Below are 13,044 nucleotides of genomic sequence, written 5' to 3'. Positions count from 1 at the left end.
TAACAGAACCGATTACATCCGCTCCACTTGTCGCAACTGAAAGGCTGGCATAATTGTATTTGTTAATAGACTGTAATTGAAACAGACTACTTATGTTTTGGTACTATGTATAGTTCGTAAAGGTTTTATTAATGCTAAGTAGTTCCATGCAAAATAGCAATATAGTAAGCATTGTTAACTGTGGATTAGCTCACAAGCGTATTGATAGTAATCGACAACAATCACGCCATTTTCACCATTATTTGCGCTAAAGATTAGCTTTTTTATTGCGAATGTTTTTATTTCTTGGTTGCAATATGTTACTTAAAAATTATCTTTGTAAATATAATGATATTAAGTAAGGAAGTATTGGTTGAGTCGTAGGAGTTTCTAAAGAGTGCATTAACCTTAAAAATTCCTTTTACGATTTAAATATGTAATGAATACTATACTATCGTTTCAACCTACCAGATTTTATTTGGCTTACCTTGGATGATTACATCACATTTGTTGTTTATATTAACGGTAATTTTTATCGTCTTATCTTCACAGATAATTGACTATGCGCAGTCAGTTTTGCACAGTATGTACATGCGAGTATAATAATGTCGCGTTTGGTAATTAGTGAATTGAATTTCAATCTTTGCACATCTGTTAGAAAGGTGCCATCAAAATCTGTCGTTAGCTATTTACACGTTTAATATGGCAATGTTTGTGAACTGAAGCGCAAATTATTAAAAGATATTGGTGGCCCAGATAACTCAGCTTGCGTAGCAGCTGAATTTTTGCAAGAGTTTTTCGATCGATGAATATATGCAGCACTAAAGTGAATGACTTATCATCTAATTATTAACTTGTAAATCTTGGTCTATTTCTGTCTTCTAGCGGACTATTAAAGAGTCCGTTATCAGCGGATCATATTGTTAATGCTATTTTTATTAACCAGATGAGTAAGATTATGTATAAGATGAACCCATTGAACAGATGTAAGGTTCATATCTGTATACACTCCGCTATACAGTATAAGCATGGCTGCAACAAATGTCCAGCTGATAAGTCATCAATTCAGTAAATTTTTTTATGCTTTATAACAAATTCTGCCGACTATAAAGATGCAGACTAGAGTCTGGAATTGACTTTCCACGTACTCTTTCATCGCAAATACCCTCTCTCGCAGGTGAGACGTTTCTTGGAATTGGAATTAATAATTAATTTGCTCGCATGTAGATCCCCTTGAAGTATGTGGGTGGTGGCATGGAAGTCATCATCTGTTAGTAGCAGACATACGCGGATAGTAAACAGCTCAAGATCGCTTTACCTTGCATTAGTGTAAAGATTGACCAGTTTGTCTCAGATTTGTGCTACTTCCTGCAGTGCCTAATATACCACGTACAGTGTACACGTCCAATGCCTTAGCTATTGCATTAAGGTCACATACTTTCAGATTCTACACCCTTTTCAATGGCTAAATTCGTATTGGCTAGCTCAATTAGTTGAGTTATGGTATTGCTGTGGATATTCAGTCTATACTAGGCCCAATTTAAATACTAATAGTGATTTCTATAACAAGACGATCCTTATGCTCTTTGGACCTTACTTCATTGCTAGAATACTCATACTTGCACGATAGCTCTCGCTTTTTACCGATTTTCATACCATCACGATTAATAATTAGTTTGTATCAAATAGGCATAAAGTATGCAAGTGCTATTGCGATAGGACAATGTAATGTATTGAATAATATGTTATTCTTTGATGCTAAAAATGCTTATGTCGACATGAATAAGACGCATGAATATTCTTGGTCAGTAATATGTTTTAAGTGGCATTTAATAGTTTGTGTATACCTTAGCTGATTGCATGCTTTGTTTGTTATTATCCTATTATGGTTCTGATTTGGAATGTAAAATTGGAATTTCAAAGTTATCGTTTCGACGTTTATCCAGTATTTTTATATAATATACAGTACAGGATTTGCATGCTAAATTTAAATTAATAAATACCTTCGCTCATTCATTCAATAACCATCTGTAAGCTCAAAATAGTGATAAATTAAGAAAGTATTGCGGTATTCTACGAGTCGTAGTAACTTGACTAGTTTAATATAGTAGTGTACCGATAATTCTATTTTGAAATTCATAATCTATTGATTCAGCGGTTAGCATTAGTGATTTGAATTCATAATACCATTTTAACTAGATTTTCTATTTATGCTGATAAAGCAAAATAGTTTCACTGTCCATCTATTTAGAATTCGTTGAAAGGTAATAGGTCATGATGCAGTTAGTATCTTAGTTGAGTATATAATAGCTACTTTGTCACTCCAAGGGGCAATGATATAGAGAATTATCTTTCATTTATCTCATCCCTTTGCATTGCCCGGTGCTAGCAAAGAGACATCACTGCTACTGTACTGTTTACTTTTAAATGCTAAACATATTTTTCTACAATAGATCATGAGCTTCTGTGCACAATTTTAAATTTTACTGCAGTCACACTATTTACTTAAAAGTGAAGGCGTTATAATGAGCTCCGATCTATCAGCACGACGAGATACTTTAGTAATTTCAGCCTTGTTGATATGAAAGTGAGCTTGTTTTTATCCCATAGCAGCAAGATAGAAGCTGAAATTATGCCCCTAAAATGATTGCTACAATAGCTCAAGTATGTAGAGTAGTTATAGTGGTGCATTTTATTGTCTACTGTACTCATTGATGATTATTCTATATATTAATAATGATATAATGTGATAATCTCTTTGAAAAGGCGAAAATATATTCAACATTGAAAATGATAGAACGACAGTTCATTGGATTGTAATGGTTTTTAATTAAAACATTAAGAGAAATTTGCTGTCTCAACATTGTGGCCATCTGCTATAGCATTATAATTGACATGATAATAATAGAAGCAATTATTAAATTGTGATTGGATACAAGCTTCTTCTATCTACACAATCTAGCAATGAGAGGGTGCACGATTAAAAAATTGATCATTCCCATTCTTGTAGGCAACTAAAATAAATAAACTGTTTCAAGCTGGATATTGGTCATAATATACCTATCTTAATAAAGGACGTCGAGCCTTCGCTTTGTTATTGTCATACTTCCAGTTTTCTTTGGCTTAGCTTCAGATCATTATAGCAACCCTATTGGAAAGGAAATTAAAATATTCAGAGTTGATATCGCTACAACCGATAGCCAATTCTAGTATCTTGGAGAAATCAAACCTATTCCTTAAAAGCAATGGCTGAGGCAGACGTTCGATTTGTTAAAACAGCCCGTAAGAAAATTATTATTGGCGTTATTGTAGCCATCGTCGTATTATGTGCAATAGTTATTCCATTTGCAGTGACTAGTCAAGCTAATCTACCGCAAAATAGCAATGCTACAGCACCATCCACCACTACTAGTAGCGTTGCTACAACGCAGCCAACAACGCCACCATTAACCAATGCCCCTACTTGTGCAAGTGTTCAAGATAATCAACGATTTGATTGCTTTCCAGACAGTGCTAAAGCCAGTAGAAATTTATGCCAAGCGCGAGGTTGTTGCTGGATCCCAACCAATACACCAATGGCACCATCCTGTTTTTTCCCTCCTAACTATCAGTCCTTTACTGCGGTAGAGCAAAATGCAACCTATGGCAGGAGTTTCCTTTTAACAAGGCATTCCTCCATGACTACACATTACGGCTCACCAGTAAATCGTCTTCGTTTACAGATTCAGTATCAAACTGCTAACCGACTTCGAATTAAGGTAAGTCTTGTAATAGCCAGCAGTCAAATAACAGCCATTCCGAAACTCTGTAGTACAAATATGAAATTCTATTCGGCTGTCGATCCATACTGATGTGATTGTACTGTGATGTATAATCCCTATTATTGCTGCAGCTTAATTTGCTACTGTAGAATTGTATTTCTGAAAAGGTTGGCAAGGATAGAAGGATTAGAATGGCCGAGACAATAATCTTGCTGATTAATTATATTACTTTAAAGGCAAAATTTCTTTACCTTATAACATTTTATTCCAGATACTAAAAAATAAATTAGAAATGACAAACTATTAATCAATCATTCTTCCAAATGGACATAGAATACAAACTGAATCCATTTTTCGATTTCAATATTTCGCTAATACGACATAAATCGGATTAAAACTGATATATAAAATGATCAAGTTACCAAGAACACATAAAAAGCTTTTTTTGACGATTTGAAATCGAATTGAAGACTAGTATATGAAATGATCCAAGTTACGAAGGTTAAATTAATTTCATGAATGCAAAGCTTTAGTTTTAATTTTAGTCTTGTTAAATTTCAATATTTCATTACTTTAACCGTACGGAGTTTTAAACTAGTCTATAAAATTACTAAGAGACTAAAATTCCATGAAAATCTTCCCGTATTGGTACGCTAATTTAAGCCCTGTTATTCAATTTCAATATTTCATTGGCATGATTTAAATCGAATTTAGACTAACAAAATCGTAAAAAAATTATGAAATTATTTCACTATCCAATTGAAGTCTTCTTACGGAAACTTTTGATAGCTGTGATGGCGATATCAAATTTTCCAGCTCAGCAATTGCCGGAGATGATCATCTATTATATTTATATTCTGCGGGAGATTTAAGTACATTCAATGGATGATATGTAGGTAGACGTTAGTTGAAATCCTTTCCTTTATATAGAATGCTGGGTCGTAGTTATCAACATTAAATAGTCAATTTAACGTTAATCTTTTCTAGCTAAAGAGATGTCAGGTTTTCGTATTTTTACACCAAGCCTCTAGTTTTATTAACTATGGTTACCGCAGCTAAAATGATGTATGGAGAATATTTTATCACAGTAAGAAATCTTCGTTATTATTTACAATTTTTCTTAGCTAATACACAATAAAACGCATTAGTACTGAATGAAATGCTTCCAGTAGTTCAAATTAGCATGGATAAATACGATACTAGATATTCACACTCTACCTCTTGGAAATTTTAGCTTGGTTTTACAGAGATTTGGTTGTATTCATTTAGATCGAATGCTTTCGATTGGACGAAGTAAAGCTTAAAGTATTCGGGCTGCACGTTCAGGAATACTTTATGACTCTAATATGAATCTACATGATCAAATTTATATCAACAGCTGCATCCATATCATTTGTAAAGTTTTAAGCAGATACGAATTATCAAGGGATAGAGTTTTAAGTAGGCCTGCTCTACTTGTAAAGGGACAGAATTTTGATCTATTTCTTGTAGCTCGATGTAGATAATTGTAAATATCAAGCAACCCTATCCTGCTTGCAAAGAGATTGAGTACAGATCTATTTCTTCTAGTTAGATATGGATAGTTTTGTAACATTTTTAGGGCTTTAAGTACCCCTGTCCTGCTTCTAAAAGAACTGAGTACCGATCTATTTCTTCCACTTGCATACGGATAATTATAAAATGTCATTCGTTGATCTTCAAGTGGTTCTATATAGTTTGTAAAGGGACTAAATGACGATCTATATCTTCTAGTTAGTTACGAATAATCATACAATATAATTCGTAGGATATTAAGCAGCCCTACTCTACTTGTAAGAAGACTGAATACTGATCTAATTCTTCTAGTTCCATATGGATAAATGTAAAGCAATATTCGTAGAGCTTAGTGGCCTATCCTGCTCGTAAAGACTGAACACCGATCTATTTCTTGCAGTTCGATCAGATATACTGCAGTATAGACTATTTAGGAATTCAGGTTTATGTTTTCGATTCCACTACATTAACCCGATCGAAAGTACAAATTTGATCTCAGTAAGAATTGATTAATTTCGCTTCGTATGCAGGACGTAAATTATAAATAAAAGATGAAATCCTAAAAACTCTTTTCATTATTCAAAGAAGTTAAAATAACATGCAGACTGATGAAATAAATAAACTAGCAACAGAAGGCCTAAGTGGATTTGAAAATACGCCTATAGCATTAAGATTATCATCAATAGGCCCTACATTGCTTTGCAGATGGATGAAGATCGTATGATAAGATGAAGAAAGTTACGATCCATTCAATTGCTAATGTAAACATGATTGCCAGACTATAGAAGATTACTGAGCGGACTAATAAGGATTGAGATCATTTGGTCCAGAAAGAATTGATAATGATCATGTCTGTATTCAAAAGAAACATGATAATACATAGAACGATCTAGAAGTAAGGAGAATCAACCCTATTTGCCAGTATTCTACCGTTGATTATAATCCTAAAGTTAGTTCTCGCCTAGATAGAACAGCAATAGAAAAATTGGATCTCATGGATTGTATCTTGACACTATCGGATGGAAGAAAATGTAGTTTTCCTTGAATAGCTTCCAAGGTGTAATGTCAATAAACAAAATACAGCTGTTACTGTTGATAGAGAAGAAAGTCAACAAAGATCAAGACGATTATCTCTATAAATTAGTCATGAGATGGAAGAAATATAAACGTATTCCATTTCTTACTTAGAAACTATTTATTGCCTTGATAGGACATGACCATTTTAGGACTACGATTGTTAATAATATTAATCATTAATCGTACTCTGTCTTTTTCCCCCTTGATCTAAGATCGATGGCAATTTCAAAATTCTATTTTTACCGTGAAATGCCGTCATTGAACCAGGCCGTTTATTGTCAGTAAATTTGATTATACTAATATACCGAAATTACTCAATTTTGTATTCATGCTCAGTATAAGATATGAAGGAATAGATCTATTTGTACCTTTATTTTTATTTTAGGATATCATAGTTGAATCAGGCGGTTTATTGTTAGCAAAATTTGATTATTCTGGTACGCAAGTATTTTTGAAATTCTGTATTCTTTCTTAGTATAAAATAGGAAGGAATAGATCTACTTGTAATAGTTTTACCTGAGGACACCGTCATTAAACCAGACGGTTTATTGTCAGTAAAATCTAATTATACTAATCTACTAAAATTTTCAAATTATGAATCCATTCTCCGTATAAGACTTGGAGAAATGGATCTGCTTGATTAAGTGCCATTATTGTCTTCGAACTCCATAACCGAGCAGGCGGTCTATACGTATCGTCTATATATCAGGTTGTTCTAATCAACCAAGGTTGCTAATTTTTGTGTAAATTCTCACCATGAGATGTGAATAAATGGATCTATTTGATTAAGTTATTTACTTAAGAAAGGCCCACGTGGTTAGTAATCCTTATTAAAGAAGAATATTTCTATGTTATACTCTTACTCTATCCATCTTGATGATAAAATTCTCTACTTAATAGTTGATTTATGAACTGAATAATAACTACTGTTGCCAACAAGGCGATTACAAGTAGCTTTCGTTCCACAACATGAACAAAATGGTTATGATCTTGTTTGAACCCTAGATCGGGGAAATTACAGTTGATCCTTTAGATTGAATAGTAGAAATGAATGACAAGATTTGTATGTCTATCCATTTATCCAATTTGTTTACTGAGGGGAAATTCCATGTTATCAACTGATAATAGCATATAAAAACGAATCCTAAATCGATAGGCTAACCAATTAGCGACAACATCAAAACTCATCAAAATCCTTCGATCTTCCCAATCTACTTCTTGAAGTCTTCACAGCCCTTATAGACTATTTATTTATGAAGTAGCTACTAATACACAGGTATAAATAGCTAATTTAGATTAATGACACTCTATAACAACCACATTTGAAATATCTTGACCTTAAACCGATATGTAATCAACGAGTAACAAGATAAGAGTTCATCAGAGCTCTTTCATCCTCTTAACCTGCTGCACTTGAGATACGATGCTATGATATACTAGTAAATGGCAGGAAATGACAATGAAAGTGAAGACTTACAGGGTTTATGATATCGATTGGATTTCAGTGATATAAACAGTTTTGTAGAGGAGTATTTTGATACCATAATATGGAATCATGTTCTAAATAGTGTGAGGATGGTTCTATTTTCAATCGAAATCCTGCGTGGATGCTATATGCTAGATGGAAGGGAGAAAATAGCCATGTTGATGGTATTATCATTTAGCAATTTATGTAATAGAGTTAGCGACTAGACTTGGCAATCTTAGATCAATTAGTCAGTAATTCATTAAAAAGAGCTCGTCTGCTATACCGAAATTTGCAATTTTAATAAGTAGATATGGTATTGGGAAACTTGGAGTCAACTTTTAGTCATAGCGAAACTATATATGATCTAAAACTCTTTCTCAAAGTCGTATTTCGAAAATTGAATTGATTTATGAGTCATGGCTTGCTGCTTGAAATTATTCACAAACTAGCAGTTTCCTGAGTACGCTAACCCTGTTAGACGTTCTAGAATTTTAGTAGATCCTCTGCCATAGACTTGTAGTTTGGCTACTAGATAAATATGCTAGTCGATACGTGGAGCAGGTATAGACTTAAATTATGGGTATGAAATGCTTAGTTTAAATTTATAACTCGTAGAAAACGCATTTAATCGTTCTAGTAGCTCAATAAGGTTCCTTTAATATTTCTAAACCAAAACAATGAAATTTTAGCTACTTTAAAAGATTACAGCAATAATTAAATGAGTGAATTATACGCCATAAAATCATCAAATAGAAGGTTAGAATTTAATCCATGGCAGTTTTAATCGTTTCTCTCTTTTACTATTGTAGAATTGAGATCTCAATGATCGTCAGGATAAATCTTTAATTTATAATTCTATAATACGGCATTTTCTTTTAAAAGTTGCTCTGCTTGTGAATCATCATGTTTATATTTTTATATGTATATGTTGCAGTTTTCCGATGCTGATTCAACCAGATATGAAGTTCCTATTCCTCTGCCAAAAATGAACTTACAAGATCAAGCTGCAAAAGATCCAATTTACAGCGTTGAAGTGAATATGGATCCTTTTTCACTTGTGGTAAAGCGAAAATCAACAGATACAGTAATGTAAGTGGTTGCGTTGACTTTGCCAATAAGGACATGAAAATCGACCAATGCATCTACTGTACTCTGTAATTTATAATTGATATTAATCATTATCTTGATCATTACAGCTTGGACATAAGTCATGGCGGTTTCATCTTTGAAGACCAGCTGCTACAAATTTCATCATCTGTTCCGTCTAAATACCTCTATGGTTTAGGCGAGCATGAACATGAGTCTCTTCTTCATCAAAATTGGAATTGGCATCGTTGGGGAATGTTTTCAAGGGATGAATTTCCTGGCGTAAGTCATACATAGTCTTAATGCTTTATAATAGAATATGTAATCTTATAATTCATTTATAAATCTAATAAAATTGAACATTAATTTTAAAATTAATGTAATCTTAATACTTTAAAATCATGTTTACTCTGAATTCTACAATAGTTTATAAGTCTTAACATTGCTTCTTAAGAGGTTATCTTAATAAGTACATTTTGCTTCGAACAGCCAAACAGAAATTTATATGGCGTCCATCCTATGTACTTAAATATTGAAGATGATGCTGCAAATTCTCATGCTATACTTTTATTAAACAGCAATGCTATGGGTAATGTAGCTTAAATAAGCAATTATAAGACATACAGATAGTTATTCTTAAATCTTATTGAGAGAGATACTCTTAAATTTTAACTAAAAATGATTTATCCATACGAATAATATAGCTTAAAGCAAGCAATTATACGACGTGCGGGTAGTTGTGCTTGAACATTATCGTGAAAGATACTCTTAGGCTAAAAATGACTAATCTGTATAAGTAATATAGCTTAACTGGAGAAGCTATTATAAGATGTACTGCTAGTTCTTTTTGAATATAATCGTGAAGAGAGTTTTTCCCTAAGAAACATTTATCTATCATTATTGATTTTAGAGGCGGTTTTAACCCCTATGCCTGGCATTACTTGGCGTACCATCGGCGGAGTACTGGACTTTTATGTCTTTCTTGGGTCGACGCCATCAGAAGCAGTTAGCCAGTATATCAATGTAGGTTTTAATCCTTTTCCAGGCTGTATAACTTAAAGCAGAGGTAACTTTTATCGTATAAATTAAGACAAACTACTCCAATACTTCGTCTAATTTCATACGTTTGTAATTAAAATTCTTCCTACGGAAAAGATAACATAGTAAAATCAAGTACTGTAAAGATCAAAGCTTGTGCACATAAATGTTGGAAAAATGATCTTTCATATCGCAATCAGTCTTATGAAACCAATGTAGTAAATGTCAAGATAGATGCAATAAAATTAGCAACCTTGATAATGCAACATAAAATAAATATTAGATATCCGATAGTTTGGAGCATATTCTTGAAATATCACACCTATAGTAAGGAAATTTTGATATGGAGGTAAATTAATAGAAAAGCTTTCCTATCTCTATATACCCATAAGACGAATTTTTCGCTGATAAGATTATGCTAAGGTAGTTCTAGCATTAGCTCTAGTGAATAAAGTACAAATAATGATATTTATACTACTAATCTTTAGCTAGTGTTTTTCGTCCTGAGTATACATGTTCTAAAATCAAATATTCTAGCTTCAATGCTACTAGTAATAGCAGGATATGATGTAGGCATATAGTATTCAGTTAATAAGCTCTAAATAACGAAATTTTGACATTGCCTATGATAACAGAAATGGAACTAGGGGTAGCAGAAATGCCTTATTACGCTACGTAAGGTATTAGGTCTTTGCTAAGAAAATCTGGCACTGACGATACTAATAGCTATACAAACCATAATTAAAGAAAAACTTTAGAATTGATCATGGCATAGTTTAAATTTCTGTATTTCTTACAATGAAAAATGCAACTTACGGTAACAAATGATTACAAATATAAACCTAAGGTTAATAATTTCATCAAAGGAAATACGTGATCGAGCATCTAAAATATTAAGTTATGTATGTTATTTTACTGATAGTTTCTGCAAACGTTTCGATAGGCGATTGGATTGCCGTACTTTCCTCCGTATTGGGCTCTAGGATTTCAATTATGTCGATGGGGTTATAACAGCTTAGATCGAGTTAAACAAGTAGTTGATGATATGCGGAATGCAGATATTCCACAAGTAAGTAGTTTCTGTTTTCACTATCATATCATCGTACTTCAAAATCGATATCTATAGGTATTGCCTCTATATCTAGTTAAGTGTGTATGTTAAAATTTGCCTTTTGCTTAGTAAAACTGGAGCATAGAAATGTCTTAAATGAATGCTTAGTGTAACAAATTTTTATTTGTTCTTCTGTAGCATCAGTAAATTATCTAAAATATATTTTGAATAGTATTAAGCTCTATGTGTTACACTAACGCGGTAATAATTCATCCATTCTAACTAAATATTCACAATTAGATTTAGAAACTGTTTGAAACTGTTGATATTTAGTCCTTTTTGAATAATTTTGATCAAATTAATATCAGTCTCAGTATATTGCACCTATGTCGCATTAATTTTCCACTTTATCAGAAATATTACATTTTCAAGTCAAGATATGACTTGAAATTGTTGATATTTAGTCCATTTGAATGGTTTTTATAAAGCGATTTCAAACTCAATGTATTGTTAATCACAATATGGCATTATTACTGTATTTATTTTCCATTTTCTCATGGAATGAAATATTTCTCGATCAGATTAAGAAATGATTTAAAAGTATTGGTGTTTAATCATTCTCAAATGATTTTCATCGAAGTAATACCAAAGGATTCGCTGGTGGATTTCAATTACTAAAATTTTGCAATTTTGTAATGGATAATATTAGGATATCCAATATGGTGATATCGACTACATGAGCGATCAATTAGATTTCACATGGAATAAGACTTCCTATGCTGGTTTACCGGAATTTGTTCAAGACTTACATCAGCATGGACAACATTACATTATAATATTGGTAGGTAATAAAAACAGAAGATGGTATTAGATTTATGCTGTATACTGTATAGTTGTAGACTCTAGTATGATAGGATAACGATAAAATGTTAAGCCTCTAATTTTTAGTCAACGGTGAGGTATGGTTGAGTTTACCATTATTTTAATTCATTTGCCATAAAGTCATTTATACGTTGACTGTTAAAGGTGCGATGAATATCTGCTTGCGATAATTTTGGTATACAGTGGTAATTAGTGTTATTAGTTCTCGTTTCAAGTTTCAGTATTGATATATTTACCTGATCTCCGCTACTGCGACCACTATTTGCTGTACTACCAAACACCAATTCTGATCAGTTTGTAGCATGAATCAATCCTAATTAATATCTGGATTTCTAGTCTGCATTCTCGTATAAACTGAGATAATTATATGCTATAGTCATGATAAATAAGATCAATTTAATCTATCCTTTTGAAATGAAATTTATCACGTTGCTTAAAAATAACGCTACTGATTAAACAGGATCCTGCTATTGGCGCTAGCCAGCCAGCTGGAAGTTATCCTCCATACGAAGATGGCAAAGCTAAGGATATTTTTATTCGCCACGGTGATGGTCGCCCAATGCTTGGCAAGGTATTTGAATGAATAGCATTCTTTATAGAATTGGATATCTTAATAAATCTACTTTGAGTAAAGTACTGGTACAGTTTGCCTATTTTTAATTAGGTATGGCCTCCTGGCAACGCTGCATTCCCTGACTATACCAACACTACTACTCATACATGGTGGCAAAATCATATTGTCGATTTTCATCGTAATGTTTCATTTGATGGCTTATGGATTGTAAGTCTATATTATAGACTGAAAAGTTTAGTATTTTTAGTTAATATCCTTGATAATATTAGAATGTCAATGATTTATAAAGCATTTCGATGTAATGATATTACGTCATACAGTTTTAATTGATGAAATAAGAAATCTTTCTTAATACCTATAATGCAATAGTATTGAGGTTATGATGATAATAAAAACTTTAAAATTTCGGCTAGGATATGAATGAGCCAGCCAATTTTGTACAAGGATCGGTTGAGGGATGCACAAATAATCAATACAATAATCCACCCTACAAACCAGGCAAGCATGGAAAGATAATTTTACTTTAATTGCTGAATATTTCTACCATCCGATTCGGAAAAATAGGGCCTTTTTATTATTAAATTCTTGAAGTAAA

The 13,044-nt window shown here is 32.5% G+C and overlaps 2 protein-coding genes across 2 annotated transcripts; both read left to right on the top strand.

Moving 5' to 3' along the window:
- Positions 1–3,224: 3,224 nt before the first annotated feature.
- TRIADDRAFT_56706 (uncharacterized protein) lies at positions 3,225–4,018 on the top strand (the record flags this gene model as incomplete). Its single annotated transcript, XM_002112968.1, has 2 exons — positions 3,225–3,737; positions 3,890–4,018. The coding sequence occupies 2 exons, from the start codon at positions 3,225–3,227 to the stop codon at positions 4,016–4,018; spliced, it is 642 nt and encodes a 213-aa protein (XP_002113004.1).
- A 3,907-nt stretch (positions 4,019–7,925) lies between these two features.
- On the top strand, positions 7,926–12,976 carry TRIADDRAFT_56705 (uncharacterized protein; the record flags this gene model as incomplete). The annotated part of the gene is made up of 10 exons (XM_002112967.1): positions 7,926–8,000; positions 8,753–8,907; positions 9,015–9,186; positions 9,394–9,493; positions 9,815–9,927; positions 10,886–11,011; positions 11,703–11,834; positions 12,336–12,446; positions 12,540–12,656; positions 12,863–12,976. The coding sequence occupies 10 exons, from the start codon at positions 7,926–7,928 to the stop codon at positions 12,974–12,976; spliced, it is 1,215 nt and encodes a 404-aa protein (XP_002113003.1).
- Between the last annotated feature and the right edge of the window lie 68 nt (positions 12,977–13,044).

The sequence above is a fragment of the Trichoplax adhaerens genome, genomic scaffold (assembly GCF_000150275.1).
Source record: "Trichoplax adhaerens TRIADscaffold_5 genomic scaffold, whole genome shotgun sequence".
In the NCBI taxonomy this organism is placed as follows: domain Eukaryota; kingdom Metazoa; phylum Placozoa; class Uniplacotomia; order Trichoplacea; family Trichoplacidae; genus Trichoplax; species Trichoplax adhaerens.
This window is presented reverse-complemented; position numbering and strand designations above follow the sequence as displayed.